Consider the following 19,655-nt stretch of genomic DNA (forward strand, 5'->3'; position numbering starts at 1 on the left):
CTGTCGACAACCAGCGGTATTAGGCAAGTGTCTTAATCTTTCTGAGGCTTGATTCCATTCTGTTTAAATGGGAATATCAGTGTGCCAGCCTCTTAGGATTGCTGTGGGGAATGAGTCAGATACTCCACTTAGCTTAGCGCAGGGCCTGGCAGTTGGTAGACTGTAAGTGAGCTGTTAGTGGAGAGGCAATAGAGTGGAAGCTTGGAGGACAGACTGAAGAGTTAGAAGCCTGGGTTCAAACCCCGGCTCATTCATTAGCTGTATCAACACAGTCAAGTGATGCAGAGCCGCAGTCTCCTCCTCTGTAAGATGAAGATAATAGTCTCTGTCTCATAGATAGGGTAATTACGGGGATGAAAAGTCATTATCACACGCGCAGTACTTAGAAAGGTGCATGGCACATAGCAAGTGCTCAGTAAACAAGAGCTTGTAAGATGATGGTGAATCTGACAGACTAAATAGATGAATTAGCACCCAGTATCTGAATTGGAACACACACAACCTACCTTTTTTCCCCCTCCTTAAACCTCTTTCTCCCTCCTCACAAAAAAAAACCTCTAAAGTGGTAAAAATTGCTTATTTAATGTTAATTCTTAAAACATAAAGTTCTTCAGCGTTGTTCTTCTACAGATGCTTTTTCTGGTATCTCTCATAGAAGTAAAATTAATAAGGCTGCTCAAAAACAAGCCAGATGCCCAAAAGAGGGGGAGAAAGCACATGTTGTATGATTCCATGTATATAGCGTTCGAATGTACACAAAAGTAATATGTAGAAGTAATGATAGTGGTTATCCTGGAGAGTGAAGAGGCTCTAGTGACTGGATGGGGGAGCATCTGGGGTGCTGGTAAGGTTCTGTTTCTCAATCTGGGGGCTGATTACATGAGTATGTAGACTTTGTGGAAAAGTCAAGTTATATAAACTCTTGGGATTTATACACTTTATATATTTTCAATTAAAAGTTTGCTAGGGCTTCCCTGGTGGCGCAGTGGTTGGGAGTCCGCCTGCCGATGCAGGGAATGTGGGTTCGTGCCCCGGTTCAGGAGGATCCCACGTGCCGCGGAGCGGCTGGGCCCGTGAGCCATGGCCGCTGGGCCTGCGCATCCGGAGCCTGTGCTCCGCGATGGGAGAGGCCACGGCAGTGAGAGGCCCGCATACCGCAAAATTTGCTAAAATAAGAATGCTACTCAGACATCATTTGTGTTTGCCTGCAGTTCTTTCCCAGTAACAGAGGGTCTGCTTTTTCTGAGTAGGTCTAGTTTTAAGAAGCCCAGTAAGTAGCCTGACTGCAGTCAAGATAGAGGTCCAGGGTACAAGGTGAGGATTTTCCCAGGTGAGCATAATCTCTGCTGTTCCCCAGGGTGCAAAGCAGTGCCTTGGAAAGATAACCAAGAGCGAGGCTTCTTTCCCCACATTTTTTCCAAAGGCAAAAAGCCAAACTTGAATTCATCAGATTCTGATCTGTATATTCACTCAAAGGAAAAAGTCCACAAAAGGGTCTGTGCAGAGAGCCCAAGTTCTGCAGGCAAGAATGGGTTTGAATCCCAGCTTTACCACTTGCCTGCAGTGTCAGCTTAGACAAGTCCCTTCCCCTTTCAGTGTTAGTGTTTGTCATTTATGAAGTGGGAATTATAATGTTTACCTTTCAAGATTGTGTATGAAAGTGGCCCATAGTAGCTTATCTTAGTGCTGTTATCATTGTCATTATTATGTTTATTTTGCCTATTGCTTTCTCTCCTAGTCCACCATCTTTTTTTTTTTAACATCTTTATTGGAGTATAACTGCTTTACAATGGTGTGTTAGTTTCTGCTGTATAACAAAGTAAATCAGCTATACATATACATATATCTCCATATCTCTTCCCTCTTGTGTCTCCCTCCCTCCCAGCCTCCCTATCCCACCCCTCTAGGTGGTCACAAAGCACCGAGCTGATCTCCCTGTGCTATGCGGCTCCTTCCCACTAGCTATCGGTTTTAAGTTTGGTAGTGTATATATGTCAGTGGTACTCTCTCACTTCGTCCCAGCTTACCCTTTCCCCTTCCGCCTTCCTGTGTCCTCAGGTCCATCCTCTAGTAGGTCTGAGTCTTTATTCCCATCCTGCCCCTAGGTTCTTCATGACCTTTTCTTTAGATTCCATATATATGTGTTAGTATATGGTATTTGTTTTTCTCTTTTTATGACTTACTTCACTCTGTATGACAGACTCTGGGTCCATCCACCTCACTACAAATAACTCAATTTCGTTTCTTTTAATGGCTGAGTAATATTCCATTGTATATATGTGCCGCATCTTCTTTATCTATTCATCTGTCAATGGACACTTAGGTTGCTTCCATGTCCTGGCTATTGTAGATAGAGCTGCAATGAATGTTGTGGTACATGACTCTTTTTGAATTACGGTTTTCTCAGGGTATAAAAATATGGAACGCTTCACGAATTTGCATGTCATCCTTGCACAGGGGCCATGCTAATCTTCTCTGTATCGTTCCAGTTTTAGTATATGTGCTGCCAAAGCGAGCACTAGTCCACCATCTTGAAAGTATCTAACCAGGTCACTCAAATTAAGTAGTGGCTCTATTGGCAAAGTCACGGTGGAGACTTGTCAGGTAGAAATAGATGATGATAGTAATGCAGGTGTCTCTGCTTAGAGCATTGGATCTCAGAAGTGAGGTGACTGGAAGCTGGTCCCAGTCACCTCTGAATGCTTCCAGTGGCACACATAGCACCCTCTGGTGGAAAGTCACAACTGAGGAACTTCTAAAATATTAGATGTTGTCAGAACATTTGTTTCTGTTATGAATCTAAATTCAGTCTTTACCGTTATAAGCAAAAACTTCATTAATTAATCCCAAGTAATTTTGTGACAATCGGATAAACTGTGCCCACGAGTACTATATCATGCAGTGAATAAATAAGTTCATTTCCTGTTCGCATGTAGATGAGCTCAGGTATGTATTAAGACCCTTACTTCCTTCTTGGAAAGCAGATAACACCCTTTTCATTCTCACAACAACAACAAAAGGCTGCACACAGTAGTCCAGAAATTCTTTCTTTCTGAAACAGCATTTACTGCGAAGTTCAGGGCAGCAAACATTCTTTATGAGCATTCAAGTGAGCAGCTGGATTCTGAGATCAGTAAATAATTTATTTTATTTCAACTGACTAGCCGGGTGCTTCGGATCTTTCCTGACACTGATGGATGGTCTCCTCTGCTCGTCCATCCTGTGTCAGTCAGAGCAGAGATTCCACTTGCCCCCTGTGGCAAGTTCTTCTAAGTGGTAAGTGTCTGTGTGCGGCATTTACCCAGCAGCACTGCTGATTCCACAAAAAACCACCCGTCCACTCTGAGTTAGTGGTACATGAGAGCGCAGAGCCGAGGCTCGGCATTCCCAAGCTCTGCGGTGCCATTGTAGCAGCCTGCCTCCTGGCTGGGGAGTAGGCGCCAGTGTCCCAGTTTTACTGTCTGCTGTTTGTTTCTGGGAAAGTCAGGGGATAAGAGACTCAGACTTTGATTTGCAAGACCCAAAATCACATCAGTTTTCCACCAGACTTTTTTTTTTTTTTAGTCTCAGCATTTCTTTTAATAACAAATTGTTAACTGAATAATCCAGTGATCAGCAGTGTGTTTTAAGTATACTATGGTACAGCCATATACAGAAATGTTATAAAACCTTTGAGAGGAAGCCCTCTCAAAATTTTTATTGAAATGGGAATGTATCAATATGTTAAAATAGAAAAAATACGGTGCTTTGTGACCACCTAGAGGGGTGGGATAGGGAGGGTGGGAGGGAGGGAGACACAAGAGGAAAGAGATATGGGAACATATGTATATGTATAACTGATTCACTTTGTTATAAAGCAGAAACTAACACACCATTGTAAAGCAATTATACTCCAATAAAGATGTAAAAAAAAAATAGAAAAAATAACATTCACAGTATGATTTGCAGCTATGCAAATATGAGTATATGTACATAAGCACATATATGCCAACACATGTATACATATATATATATATTTAAAAATTCCTCCAAGGAAATATATCAAAATGCTAACAATAGTTATCAATGGGTGGTAAAGTTACAAGTGATTTTTTTTCTTCTTTTTTTCCTGGGATTTTTACAGTGATCACATATGGCTTTTCTGTGGAAAGGAGCTTTTTTCTTTTTTAAAAGCCTTTTCTCTTCACCATATTAAAAAGAGAAATGAATGAAGTAGTGTGTTACTGCCTATCTGGATATATCATATCTTACTGATTGTCAAGCAGCATATCCTACATCATGCCCATCTCCAGTCACAGGCAGAAAGGACAGAAACTCAGGCACAAACGCACCCCATCCAAATGGCAGTGCTCACTCTAGGGAGCAGCCTAAGCAGCACGTGCAGCAACTTCAGTTCTCGCTCAAACCGCTCCCCATCTCTCACCCAACGTTTTAGGTTGACTTTTTTTTTTTTAAATTTATTTATTTTTGGCTGTGTTGGGTCTTCGTTTCTGTGCGAGGGCTTTCTCCAGTTGCGGCGAGCGGGGGCCACTCTTCATCGTGGTGCGCGGGCCTCTCACTGTCACGGCCTCTCCCATTGTGCAGCACAGGCTCCAGATGCGCAGACTCAGTAGTTGTGGCTCACGGGCTTAGTTGCTCCACAGCATGTGGGATCTTCCCAGACCAGGACTCGAACCCGTGTCCCCTGCATTGGCAGGCAGATTCTTAACCACTGCTCCACCAGGGAAGCCCCCAGGTTTACTTTTTTTTTTTTTTTTTTTTTTGTGTGGTACGTGGGCCTCTCACTGTTGTGGCCTCTCCCGTTGCGGAGCAGAGGCTCCGGACGTGCAGGCTCAGCGGCCATGGCTCACGGGCCCAGCTGCTCTGTGGCATGTGGGATCTTCCCGGACCGGGGCACGAACCCCTGTCCCCTGCATTGGCAGGTGGACTCTCAACCACCGCGCCACCAGGGAAGCCCCAGGTTTACTTTTTGATGTGATACAGTACTCCTCGCACAAGCTGCACGTGGGGACAGACCATTTTAATCCTCTGCTCTATGCCACTCAGTCTGTCCTTGAGGGAAATGCTACCCATCTAGTAAATTTACCCACCAAGCCAGAAATCACCGTCATTCTGGACACTTCTCCGTCATCAACGGAAACAGACAGGTAAGCCTTGTTGCTTTCTATAATTGGCCAATCCTGCTTGGCAAATGACAGCATATGCTGAGATTTCTCACTCCTGCAGAGAATGGTCCACCAGACTTTTATATGAATGAAAAACTTGATTGGAGTCCATTAATGAAACCTGGGACAAAGATCTGATCTTTTTAAATAATAACAGGAAGAATTATAATTTTTAAAAGCAGTTATCGCTTATCAAATGCTTGCTATGTGCCAAGCACTCTGCTGATCACTCTCTTACATGCATTGTCTCCTGTAATCATAGTACTTTATTAGATAGTACTGATATTATCTCCATTTTTTATTTGAGGAGATTGGGGTAAAGGGAAAATCTAGTAAGTAATGAGGCTGGGATCCAAGACTGTTTGAGGCTGAGGCCTGTGGCTAACAACTAGATCATGCCTTGAATGCGGATCGTCATTGCACTAATACTCTGTATTTCTATCAATATAACAATGTGCGGTATACAATGAACTTTCACTCCATTACCATATTTAATTGACACAGCACACTGACGATGTTATTCCCATTTCATGACAAAACTGAAGCTCGGAGGAGTTAATGAAATCATGCGATGTGTATAAAGCACTTAGTGCTTCCTGGCACATAGCTGTTACTTAATAAGTACTAACTCTCTTTCCGTCCCTGTCAGCCATCAGATATACAGTAGGATATCCAGTCCCAGTAGCAGAACTGGGACTGAAACTCAATCCTATACACTAAATCCAGTCCATCACATGACAGATGCGTCAATCATTAATAACGTCCCTTCGCCAAGGAAGTGATTACTTCTAGTTGGCCAGTTCCAAAAATTCTGCCCATCCCTCACTCTTCTCCCTATCCTAGCATCTGGAGGTCAGTGTCAGTGTAGCACGTGTGCTGCTAGTCCATCCTCCATTCACATTGTTAATCAGTCACTGCACTTCTTCCCTCTGGGCCCAGACCTGACCTCAGAATCATTTCCAACACAGCCTTTTTTTTTTAATTCACCACGTGGCATGTTGGATCTTAGTTCCCCGACCAGGGATCGAACCCACACCCCCTGCATTGGAAGCACGGAGTCTTAGCAACTGGACCACCAGGGAAGTCCCATCCAACACAGCCTTATAAGCAGTCCCTACCAATCAGTTGGCGTTACTTCGTTCTTAAGTTGAAATCTGTTTGCCATCCATGCTCTGTCAACCTGGAAAACTCAGCAAACAAAGCCATCATTCCTGTATTTCCAAAAAGTATTTTTGGACTATTTCATCTTGTCTGCTTCCCTTCCATGTTGGGCGTAAAAGTACAGGTGCCCTTTAAGTGTAGACCTTGCCTGAGCTTATACCAAGTTGAGATTTTTTTCCATTAACTTGAGCTCCTGTATGCTTGACCGTAGGATCAGGCACTAAGACGTGGGTGCTACCCAAACATGCCAAGGCTGGCAGGTTAAAGTAGGTTTGGGGAAATTGACTCTAAAAGGGTCAGATGGGGGCTTCCCTGGTGGCGCAGTGGTTGAGAGTCCACCTGCCAATGGAGGGGACACGGGTTCGTGCCCCGGTCCGGGAAAATCCCACATGCCGCAGAGCGGCTGGGCCCGTGAGCCATGGCCGCTGAGCCTGCGCGTCCGGAGCCTGTGCTCCGCAACGGGAGAGGCCACAAAAGAGAGAGGCCCGCGTACCGCAAAAATAAATAAATAAATAAAAGGGTCAGATGGTGAATGCCAACCATGATCTAAGAAGCCCATAGTATACTATCAATAAGTTCTTGTTGGCTGGCTGACGGAAACTGAATTACAACACACCAGCCAAGGGGCTGCCCATAAACCCATGTAAGACTCAGGCAGAGAAGGTCAAGACATGACCATAGCATACCTCTCATTTATATGGTACTTTAAGGCAGTGGTTCCTACCATGACCGTGTATCAGACTCACCAACTCCCTGGCCTCATACCAGACCTGCTGGCTCAGAATCTCTCCTTAATTATGGGGTTTGGGAAATGCAATCTCACAGTATTCAAAGGACTTTCTTACCCCTTATCTCTTTGTCCAACGCTTGTTTTTACTTATTGGGCAGGTCAGCCTGGTTTTCCCAGCACAGGGTCTCAGACTGAGAAATGTTTTGATAGTTGTGCCACTTGTGCTAACTTGACTCTTTCACCTTATCATTTGTCCATATTGACCATCCCTATGTCACCAAAGGAATATGTTACTGAATACATAATATACCATGAATCCCATCTGTGTCATTACTGCATATATAATCTAACATAATTCTGTATAGGATATACAAATTCTGTATAGGGTTTACAGATAAAGATTATATTATAAGACAACCTCTACCAGAAGTTTCCATGGTTACCTCCATTATCTCTTCATAAAACAATCCATATGCATAATCATAACACTTGTGATCACAGTAGTTTTTTTAACAAAAGCATCAAGTACAGTAGCACATACCTTAGAGAAAGCAAAGAGATTTCATCTCATAAACAACTCCAAGTCTGTAATGGCTGCCCAGAGCATTGTGCTGAGGTAGCATCTCAAGCTGCATCTGAGGGCAACATAAACTCTGTGATTGATTAAAAATGTCTGCCTTGGGCCTGAGCATGATGAGAGGCAGCATGTTTGCCATCTGTTGTCTTTCCTGGTTTATCCTATTGCAGTTATTATTTAACCCTCCGGTCAGTACCTAAAAGCCAGCACTCAAAGAAGACCTTATCACAGTATTATTTTTTAATATGTACTATGCAAACTTAAGAAACACATTACAACACAAAACTACGTGAGTGGAAGCAACAGCTGTGGCCTGGACTTTATTACTCCTCAAGCTCACTCTGACACTGAAAGTAGTTCATGTGGTTGTATGAATAAAATATTCGCCCCTGTTATTTTCCAATGGGATACCTATGGAGTATAGTTCAAGTAATTACGTAATCTGGAAATTCATGTTCTTAAGAAATGGATTGATCTTCCTTCCACTTTTCCATTTCATATTGAATACTAAGGAGATACCCTTCTCCATTCAAAGGCACTAAAACGTTCATGAGGAGACTTGCATCATGTTTAACTCCAGGATCCCTGGATCCTTGAGTAATTTGAGAATGAAAATTCTAGCATTCTAATATTTTTTAAAATATTTATTTATTTATGGCTGTGTCGGGTCTTAGTTGCAGCACGCAGAGTCTTTCGTTGTGGTGCACAGGCTTCTCTCTAGTTGTGGTGTGCGGGTTTTCTCTCTCTAGTTGTGGTGCGTGGGCCCCAGAGCACATGGGCTCTGTAGTTGTGGCGTGCAGGCTCCAGAGCGTGTGGGTTCTGTAGTTGCGGCACATGGGCTCTCCATTTGTGGCACGCAGACTCTCTAGTTGTGGCATGAGGGCTTAGTTGCCCCACAGCATGTGGGATCTTGGTTCCCCAACCAGGGATCGAACCTGCGTCCCCTGCATTGGATGGCGGATTCTTAACCACTGGACCACCAGGGAAGTCCCAGCATTCTAGTGTTAATAGTAATAATAAACTAGCAATAAATTCTAGTATTAAATGATTGTTCTCTCCCTGTTGTGACAACATTTTCTGAACCAAAGTTTGGAATAGAGTTTATCAAATCCTAATGAATTTATGAGGTAGCAGGACAGATACTATCAAGACTGCCTCCAGAAAATTTCTTTACCACATTAATGCTCAATGCAGTGATCAAGTCAAGGGAAAATCCCCTGACAGGGAATGTTGGAAACTCGAGAGGCTTTTTCTAACTGTATACTTTCCTCTCTGCTCCCAGATCTCCCCTTTTGAGAATTCCTGTTCAGTAATCCACGGTTACTAGTGACAATGTGTCAGGCTCCTCAGATGGCTGAGAAAGAATTAAGAATTGGAAAACGTTGAGAACCACTGGCATAATGGAATTAGTGGGAATCGGATACGTGAGAGTTTGCCGAGGTTCCGTATTCTTTTTACCACTTCCTCATCCTTGGCACTTGAGCTCTGACAATGTACTGGGGCCTGGGCATAGGGACGATCAGGTTTTTCCTCATTCTGCAGGTGATATTATAAATTCTCTTAGGAAGCACAGCATTACTGCTGTGTTTGTGGCGCACGGTCTTTGTTGCTCCGCGGCATGTGAGATCTTCCCGGACCAGGGCTCAAATCCGTGTCCCCTGCACTGGCAGACGAATTCTTTTTTTTTTTTTGCGGTACGTGGACCTTTCACTGTTGTGGCCTCTCCCGTTGCAGAGCACAGGCTGTCGGACGTGCAGGCTCAGTGGCCATGACTCACGGGCTCAGCCGATCCGCAGCATGTGGGATCTTCCCAGACCAGGGCACGAACCCGTGTCCCCTGCATCGGCAGGCGGACTCTCAACCACTGCACCACCAGGGAAGCCCTGGCAGGCGGATTCTTAACCACTGCGCCACCAGGCAAGCCCCTATACTGTCATGCATTTGATCACTGTAAACATAATGCATAGTGAGACAAAGTGGGTCTTTTTAAGCCCTAGCTTGGTAGTATGGGATGTGAATTATGGTTATAGCTGTCATTAATGGGTGACATCAGACAAGTCATATCCCCGCCCTGAGCCTCAATTTCTTCATATGGGAAATGAAGGCCCCAGACTAGGTGATCTCTCATTAAGCCCAAACAGCCTTTGTGTCTGATCCTGTGGGTAAATTCAGAGAAGTATCAAAGACTTCCCTGCCTGCTCTGTAGATGCTATCGATTGGCTGTATAAATTCAGCAAAATCCACTCTGGCTAAGAGTTGTTCAGTGACACTCCCCAGGGGCTTTTCCAGGCTTTCATAGGCTCTAGGTAACCTGAAGACAAGAGGACTGCAGAATTGTATAAAAAGCTACTCCAGGATTTAACAGCAGTGGGGCTTTTGTAGTCTTGGATTCACAGTTGTAGGAAATTGATGAATGAACCACAGCTCATGATGTCCAAGCAAATAAGCAATAACTCAGGAAATACACTGAGGCGTGGAACGTTAAGTGCCCTAATTTTTGCCAAACTGGTGTTTCAGCTTACTAGAAGGGTATTTTAAGTGTGCCTTGTGGGGCAGCTGTGCCTTCTAAGAGTCAAGCATATAGGAAACAGCTGACATGTGGGAACACACACGGACTGGACTTAGTCCCATAGACCTGGGCTTCAACCCCAGCTTTGCCGTTTCCTAACTTGATTCACCCTGGTCAAGTACATCACTTCACCTTTCTGAGGTCATTTTTAATAATAATTTTGATAATAATTGAGCTTTATTATGTGCCAGGCACTCTGCTCTTTTGTACATGCTTAGGCCATTCTACCTTCATGACACCCTAGGAGTTGGTACTGTTGTTTCCTCATTTTACAAAGGAAAAAGCTCAGGCTCACCGAGGGAGAAGTAACTTTGCCCAGGATAATACCAGTGAGATCAAGATCTCCAGATTCATGACTTCAGACCTTGTAGGGCAGGGATTCCCTAGCACAAACGTTTCCACAACTTCCAGATGTGAGAATGTTCTTCCTGATGTTGAATTGAACTCTTGGAGGTTGCTGGGAAGAGGTTTGCCCTCTTGGTGATGGGAGGTTATTGCAAGGATTCGTGGGGATGAGGGCACTGGGCTTCCCAGGTGGACAGTTGTTCTGGATCCCGGTGCTTCCAGTACTGGGGTATAGAGCCAGTCCCAGAGAGAATCACCTCCCACCCCCACCCCAGACTAGCGCCGGGCAGGTCCCTTGTTCCTATCCCTCCCAGGGCTCTCTGAGCTCACTCCCCTGTCCTGACCCTCATAACTGGGTCTGTATCACATCCCTTAGCCCAGTGCCTGACTCCGGGTAACTAACAATAGTCATGAGAAGTAGTCGTATATGTCACTAGCTATGGATTAAGCACTATTCCAAGCACTTTTACAAGTCTTACTTCACTTAATCCTCATAACAAGCCCATGAGGTGGATTTTATTATCATCACCATCTATTTATAGCAACTTTCCCAAAGTCACATAGTTAGGAAGTAGGAAAGCTGATACCCAAACTCAGGACTCTGTGACTCCAAAGTCCCCTATTCCTAACCTCTCTGCACTACTGCCTTTAAATGTAAAATGGGCTGCTACTGCCTTCCTGGTAGAGATGTGGTGAGCTCTCATTAAGTTGCTACACACAAAAGGACCCAGCGCAGGGGCTGCCCCAAGTAGGTGCCCAGTCTGTGTTAGCAGAAGATGATAATACAGGGCCCATTTCCTCTTATGGAAATCTTTTGGTTAGCTAAAACAGACAAGGGTCTCCTTGTGATAACTCTAAAGCATTGGACAAATAGTCTCCCCAGAGAGTTGTATATACATTATAGTTGCATTTTTGTTTATTTTGAGCTGTCTTGTTAAGGAAGGATTTATATGCTGGCGTTGATGTAGGACAGCAATCAGGCAGTGTTTTCTGCCTTTGACAGTTGGTGTGATAGTTTGCTTCCAGTGAAGTTTGACTCACTGTATCTGGAAGCTGTCAGAAGTGAGAACATGAAAAGGTCATGACGGATGGCTTTGGATAAGTGGGTTGGGGAGGAGAGCTGGTTAAGGAGACAAATGTTTCCGAGGGGAGGGGCTGACTCCCGCCGCTTCGGGCCAGCCCCCATCCTCTCCTCCTCCTCACCGGCTGGGCTGCTGGGGTGGAGCCTCCCCGGGACCATTTGTCAGAGTGGCACCGGGTTGGGCATAACGCAGCTCCTGGGGGCCCTTCCCAGCAGTCCAGCCCCTCAGGGACTGGAGAACTGCTAGGTGGAAGTAGTCTTCAGTTTAGGATCACTTCTCATGATTACCAGTTACAGAATTTAACATACTTACTTCCTCACATTTTAAAAATTGGGAGGGAATTCCCTGGCAGCCCAGTGGTTAGGACTCCACGCTTTCACTGCCAAGGACGTGGGTTCAACCCCTGGTCGGGGAACTAAGATCCCGCAGCTACATGGCGTTGCCAAAAATAAATAAATAAAATAAAAAATAAAAATTGGGAAAGAGTACTGAATTCTGAAGTAGAAACAAACAAAGTCAACTTTTAAAATGATGTTTGTTTTTATTTTTGGTGAAATTTCTACTTTGGAAAAATATAGAAAAGGATGTAATCCCACTGGCCAGAGTTGACCACTCTTACCAATATGAAGCATATCCTTTTGATCTCTTTTCTATAAATATTTTTCACCTAGTGTCATAAGAATTTTTCCAAGTCAGAGCTTTTCTTATACATAATTTTTCATGGTTGTATTGTATTCCAACATGGTTGTATTAACTCTTGTTGGCCATTTAAGTTGGAGAAATGTAAACTTAACAAAAGCCAGCTTCCCTTGTTTTCTTGGACGTATGTTTATAATTTGAATTACTATAAAGTAGTGCATAAATGACACTTTAAGGAGTGCCTCTGCCTTTCCTTCAGTGACTTTACACAAAAACTTTTCAGAACCATGCTCAGTGGTCAAACAGAAGAATATTGATAGGATTCCATGCTCCAGTTTGCCATGTATGAACAAAAATAGGTGTACATTTATTGGCACATTTGAATATTATTTGTTCCTTGGTGAAAATTGAGAGAGGAAACTAAAGACTAGGTGGGCAGAATTTCTTATCACATCTTCTTGACTTAGCTGAATGGGGCCGTGCAGAGCAGTAGAAAGTATCATGCCTGGGAACCAGATGCCTCTGAGTACGAACACAGCTTTCCCACTTAAAAGCTCCCCAGCCTTGGGCTTCCCTGGTTAAGAATCCACCTGCCAGTGCAGGGGACACAGGTTCGAGCCCTGGTCAGGGAAGATCCCACATGCCACGGAGCAACTAAGCCCCGTGCGCCACAACTACTGAGCCTGTGCTCTAGAGCCCGCGAGCCCCAACTGCTGAGTCCGCACGCCTAGAGCCCGAGCTCTACAAGAGAAGCCACCGCAGTGAGAAGCCCACACACTGCAACAAAGAGTAGCCCCTGCTCACCGCAACTAGAGAAAGCCCACATGCAGCAACGAAGACCCAACGCAGCCAAATCAATCAGTCAATCAATCAATATCCCCAGCCTTAGACAAGTACCATCATCTCTCCTAGCGTATGTTATGTAAGACACCTCGCACAGTTCCTGCAGAATAGTGCAGTGGCTGAGGGACAGATTCTGGAACCAGATTACCTGGCTTTCTTCAAATTCCAGCCTTGCCACTTCGTAGCTGTGTAAACTTGGGCAAGTTACTTAACCTCCCTGTGTTTCAGGTTCCTCATCTATAAAGTAGGGAAAAACATAGTAACCAACTTCATAAGGTTGTTGTGAGATTTGAATCAATGCACACAAAGGATTTCTAACCTTTCTGGCACATAGTTGGTACCAGTTAATGCTTCACTGCTCTTTGCCCCTGACCTGGCCTGTAGTACCAGCCTCCAAACTGGTTTCCTCTCCACCAGGCTGCCTCCTCCTGTTTGCTTCCCGGCTGGATTCCACAGACTCTGTCTTCAACAGTAGTGGGGTCTGGGTGTGCTCAGGAAAATGGGCTCCGGCAGTGGGCTGCCACTGTCCAGCAAGAGCGAATAGGGTCCTGTGGGGCCGTGTGCCCTGCTTTAAGAAGCCGGACTCACGTATCTCAAGTAGGGTGAGGTTATTTAATGTACAAAAGGGTTTTTCCCGTCAGGAAAGATTCCCCTACAGGTTTCTTTAAATAGTGACTCCTCTAGGCAGGCGAGTGTTTTACAGATCATTAACTACTTGACTGAAAGCCTGCAAGGCAGAGAAACTTAAAACTAAAGTGTTGGGAGCCCCTGCCAATTACAGATCAATCCAAAATGAAGATAAAGTATCTCTGAAACTAGAAGTCACTGGGAAAATGTGATTTGATTCAGAAAAAAATCTGATTTACACGCGTCTCTTTTGGAACACACCACTTGTTTAAACGGTGTTCCACCTGCCTGCCTGTCTTGAATCTAGTGCGCTTGTCTCCCACATCTTCATCCCCAAACTGCAGGCTTGGGGTTCCCCTCTGTGAACAGTGACTGCACAATAACCCCAGGAAAGGGTGTCTTTGGGAAAGTGTTCTTGTGGCCGAGCAGAGCTTAGGCAATTGATGCAGAGATACAACCCATAATGGATGAACTATACAGTAAGAATTTGCAGATAAAAATAATAGAAGTTAAAGTGTACTTTACATGATAAAAGAAAGATGAAAGAGGACGAGAGTCCGTTATATCTGAGATGGTTACAAGAGTCCTGCTTTGTGAAGTAGGCTCTGTTGAAAAGATTGATGCAATGGGGAGTGACCTTGGCTTGGAGCAGGAGCTGGTGATGTATGTATGCGCATCCCTCTGCTAAATGGACCCAGATTTGTAGCACTAATATACATGGGAGCCCAGAACCAAACTCACTACGGCAATAAATCAACAGCCACTTTGGGTGTCATTTCTGGTTTATATTCCACTATTGTTCTATCACTTAAATTCATGTCACTATCATCTTTTCATCTGGAACAGTTTTATATAATTTTCCAGTGGAGTTACCTGACAAATCCTATCAAATTAACAAGCTACATTAACAATATTGACTGACTACGGCTTCAGGAGTTGCAGGGCCATAGAACAAAATTTTAAAACCATGTCTCTGATGATGATCTTTCCCCCTCCCTTTCTGAGAAAGGAATGTGGGGCAGGGTTTATTCCACATAAGAGATCTGCACATTTATTTTGCTCTGCTCGTTTTGACTTTTATAAATGTCAAAACAAGAAGCAGAAGGGAAAAAAAAACACTACCAGCAACCACGGTGTAAGTACTTTTCTTCTTTCAGGGAACTATAGAAATGTCCAGATCTTTAACATTTAATGACCAAATTGGAGGGAAGAGTGTAACTGGGTAATCTATTTTAAGTGAAATGTAATAAAATTGGTCTCCTGATACATTCTCGCCCTCCTGAAATCATCTAGACCTGGACGTCCAGAGTCAATTGGGCTTATGACGTTATGCCTAATTGAAATACGGTGTTCCTGAAATATGTCTAATGACAAATTCCAGCGTTCGATTAATAAAAAATACCAATTGTTCGTCTTTTCCAAAGACCACACGGTAATGACCAGGGTTAAGCAACTGAACTGCAGTGTCTCCTTCAGACAGCAGGCGAGACTCTTCCGTAGTCTGTCCAGTCTCCTGCCTTTGTCTGACTGCTGTTTGGGATTTCTTTATTCATAAAGTAAAATAGAGATGAATGGAGTGTGTGGGAGAACTAATCACTAGGATATTGTTTGTTTTCTTTTTTAATTTTAAATTTGGTCTGACTGTGGTCATTGTGTTCTTTTGATTTTTGTTTTTTAATTTAGCTATTTCTTTTATCTGCCTTATCTTATGGCCTACTAAGTTTTCTCACATTATATTTTAAAATTTCTAAGTGTGATCCATAGGGTGAAATATGTTAATTCTGGTTGTCTTTTCTGTTTCAGTATGAACTCTTGATTGTTTTAATTATTTCTTATGTTTTTACTTCGTTGTGCTTTTTTTCACTTTGAGCCTGACCTTTAAACTGTGGCCTAAAAATTAATTAGTTTTAAGATTCCATCTGGGGTCCACTCTGGAAGGATATTGAAGGGTTTTGTTTCACTTCATGAACAGATTCCTCGATTTTCAGTAAAAGGAAAAAGAGAGCATCTAGCCAAAACCTTTGTGTCAGGCTGGGCACCTTCTGCTTGGTGATACCAGGAGAGCAATTGCTGTGCGTTTCTGCAGTTATCCCAGGACACTCTCGCTCCCTGGCGTTACCTTGGTTCTCCTAACACCTTTGCTCCCAGTCACTGCACAGTGTGTTATGTCTTTCACAGCTCTGAAAATGAAACCTGAAGCCCCTGTAGTTAATGTTCTGGATTCCTGTTAGAAAGTCTTTGTTACATAAAGTGCACACCCAGTGCTCTCTCTCCATCGGTGGAGAAGCAGTGACCTCCACAGCCTGAAGCCAGGCTTCAAGACTTGAACTTGGAATGTTTAATGTGAAGGATCCTTTGATCTTCCTGTGACTTCCTTTAAATACAGTATGGATAATTATTTAGTGTCAGAGAATTATTTAGTAAGAGAGAGAGATTTTTCCTATTTTTAGTGTGCAAGGTTTTTCCAGATCAGAAACTCTTCATTGGTAGCCTAGGTATTTAGGCATAGGTGATGTTACAGCTTTATCTGTCCAACCCAGATCTTCTAATGCAAAACAAAACAAAACAGAGACCACTGATCAAAATTGTTTAAATGAACCTTATCTCATAGTAACTATATTTCATTAACAAAATGTAGATAAACTCTATATTGTATCTGTGTTATATCTAAGGAGGTAAGCTTCTTAATACCTTTTTATATGGTTTTTGATTGTTCCCCCTCCCCGGCTCCAACCCCAGCTCACCCACCTGGGAAACCAGACTGCAACTTCTCTGTGCCATTTGGAATCTCCTTTTGTCTGTCTTAAGAAGCCTATGGCATTCCCCAAAGCCCTAGAAAGAGCTCATGTTCATGCAATTTAGGATTTATAAGACAGGTCAAATGATTGCACTGAAATCACTTACACCTTGTACTTCTTGTGGCTTCTTTTTTGTCCTCCCCTTGGCCTTGCAGGTATCTCTGGAGACAAAGTAGAGATAGACCCAGTTACGAATCAGAAGGCCAGCACTAAGTTTTGGATTAAGCAGAAACCCATCTCAGTCGATTCTGACCTGCTCTGTGCCTGTGACCTTGCTGAAGAAAAAAGCCCCAGTGAGTAGTCCCTTTTATTTATGTCTCCTTCCGCTCTTCCTCCCTTCCCTTCTGCGTGCTGGGTACCAGGAGAATATATTGCCACTGTGTCCTTTTTTCCTTGGGTCTGTTTAATTCATTACCAGAAATTTCTTTTAATTAAATGGGATTGTATTACGGTGCCCAGAGCCTGACATGGGCCCCTGTTCTGTTCAGTCTTGACGGCAGTAGAGAACCTCACAGTGGTTCCTGACCTCAGTAGCCCCCCGCTGAGGGCTGGGGGCACAGGGGCAGATTCCTGACGGGAATCTGCACTCACCAGAGCCCTCATTTCACTTTGTGCTCCTTTCCCCTTCCTGTTTGGGTACTGGACCTGTCAGACCTGGACCTGCCTTCCTTCCTTGCCAGATCGAGGGAGGTTGGAGGATTTCCTGTGGTGGCTGAAGACTAGATTTAGATAGCCATCATGCCAGAGGTGTCATCACCCTCCAGATTATTGGCAGCTGCATGACCTACCAGCTAGTAATTAAACTCCTGCCTGGTCCTGCAGAAGAGATCACTGCTGGGTTGGCACTCCTCTGTTTAAATTATCGAAGTAGATATAATCTGGGTGTATATTTTAGCGTATTATATTTTTGCAGTTAAGTAATTGAGTGTAGGCTTTAGATTAATCATTTTTAGGGCTTCAGTCCCATCAAGAGGCAGAAAGGACACAGATTGCAGTGATATTCCTCCATGGAAGAAAGGATTTGTTAGTTGCCTGGAGGAGGCTAGAAGACAGTGGTTCTCAAATCCAGTGCGTTACCAGCACTGCCTGCAGAGCCTGTTTAGAACGCAGCCACCCAGGACCCACACCAGTAGGTTCTGATTTAGTAACTTGCAGTGTGACCTAATAAGCACCCAATTTGTGTTAATCCCCTTTATTCCAGTGTCTGCTAAATTGGGAAACAAATATAAGGAATGACATACTTAAAAGGAACAGTAAGAAATCTAAAGGCCAGCAAGTGTCTATAATATGGCTCACATTTTTGAGATGAAACTGATTAAACAGGGGCTTAAAGAACAAAAACTCGGCCTGCGGACTGGGCACATATGCCACTTGGCCTCATTTATGGTTGGGTATTTAATTGTTTTGTCAAATCCAGCAGTGCTGGGCTACATGGTCTCCTCTTTTCAACTCATTAGCCTGCAGCTTAGCAAGAAGGGAGAACATAGTGGTGCAGGGGAAAGGAGTAAAGCCATGCCCACCTCACTCCCCACCATTCCTGTCATCCCAGTGAGGCCTCGATGGCTTGCAGAGGCAAGATGGTTGCCAGAAGGAGTGGTGAGAAAATCGCCTGCTACTCTTGGGCCCTTGCCCCAAGGCGGCCAGATTCCGTCTGCCTTTAGATAAACATCTTCTTCCTAATCCTCTCACTCCAGCCAGTCAACCAGTAAAAATTTCATTGTTCCAGCATCTTTCTTCCCAAGAACTCAGAATGCTTTGAAAAGTAACATTTTATAAATTCTCCATGTCTCTGAGAAATGAAAGGCAATCACTTACACGTTGCATAGGGGGATAAACTGGAGTGGAGAGGTTAGAGAAAGAGCTAGAAATAGGATTCAGATTTCCCTTACATTCACACCAAGACACTCACTGTGTCCAGGGAGGGCTGTGATTCAGGCACCAAACGGTAAAGGATGTAACACACCCAACCTAGGAGGGAATGAAACAGATGCACAGCTACCACCTTTCTGTTGCCTCTTAAGGTCATTCAGTCAAAAAGTAATGTAATTATCACACATCTGTGAGAGCGAGGCCAAGTTCCAAGCATTAGGGATCCAGAGCAGATGTGGGCCCCACCATTTCAATACGACTGTATTGACAGTCGAGCAGGAGAGTCTTTTGTCGTATTCTTAGACCCACTGAACGGTTCTGTGTAAAAACCGCACATGTAGGTTTTATAGAGGTTTCCCCCCTCTCACTCTGGCCCCAGAGATCTAGAACTATGACACTTCCCTGAACAGAGAGGCACACTGCCTGCCCCAGTGAGATACTTCTGAGTCCCCGTCCCCAGCACAGCACTTTCAGACCTTGTCCCTCAAAGCTCTGGGTTCTCAGGGGCCGGGTTCTCAGGGGCCGGGGTGTGTGTGTGTGTGTGTGTGTGTGTGTGTGTGTGTGTAGGGCAGAGTTGGGCATGAGGCCTCCCCTTCAAACAAAGGGTTCTGCGTTTAATCCCTACCAATTTGGGGATCCTGCACTGAAAAAGTCAATTGATAAAAAGGATTTTGCTGTTTTCAAAAAATGTTTGAAAGTTGCAGGCGCACAGAATAAAATTCAGACTCCTCAGCACAGCCTTTACAGACCTTGACTCCTCCAAGCTCATAGCCCATAATTTCTCAGCCTGAACTTGAGCTGTGGTCACTGTGACCACAGTGGTCACTGTGAACTACTGGCACACGAACACACCTTGAATTTTGTGCTTCCGCTTTTCGCATTGCCAGGAATACACCTCCACCCTGACCCTCTCTTTAATTCATGGACACCTCAGTTTCCTCACACCCGGCCCACTCATTTTTCAAGATCCAGCTCCAGTGTCAGATTCTCTCTGTAATTTTGCCCCCAGGTGTTTGCACACACCTCTGGTAAAGCAGCTCACACTCTGAGCTGTGTTTATTTGAGGTCTGACCCTGTCTCCCACCCCCATCTCCATGCTGAACTCATTGACCAGAGACTGGTTTCTGTATTTTCGTTCCCTAGCACAGTGCCTGCAGGGTTGTCCTCAGTGAATGTCTTGAAATAGAACTTAATGAGGCCAGAATTGAGAAACCGAAAGTTATTCAACATAATTTATGTTGTAAAGTGCC

At 44.1% G+C, this 19,655-nt stretch overlaps 1 protein-coding gene across 4 annotated transcripts in view; it reads left to right on the forward strand.

Moving 5' to 3' along the window:
• MAPKAP1 (MAPK associated protein 1) overlaps positions 1-19,655 on the forward strand; it is a 231,594-nt gene that overhangs the window by 187,724 nt on the left and 24,215 nt on the right. For all 4 annotated transcript variants that reach the window (XM_082842752.1, XM_082842754.1, XM_082842753.1 and 1 more), the window contains one exon: positions 16,692-16,829. In XM_082842752.1, the coding sequence (XP_082698878.1) occupies positions 16,692-16,829 (138 nt within the window). The remainder of the gene's footprint in view (positions 1-16,691; positions 16,830-19,655) is intronic.

This window comes from Leucopleurus acutus (genome assembly GCF_964270905.1).
Source record: "Leucopleurus acutus genome assembly, chromosome: 7".
NCBI classification, from domain to species: domain Eukaryota; kingdom Metazoa; phylum Chordata; class Mammalia; order Artiodactyla; family Delphinidae; genus Leucopleurus; species Leucopleurus acutus.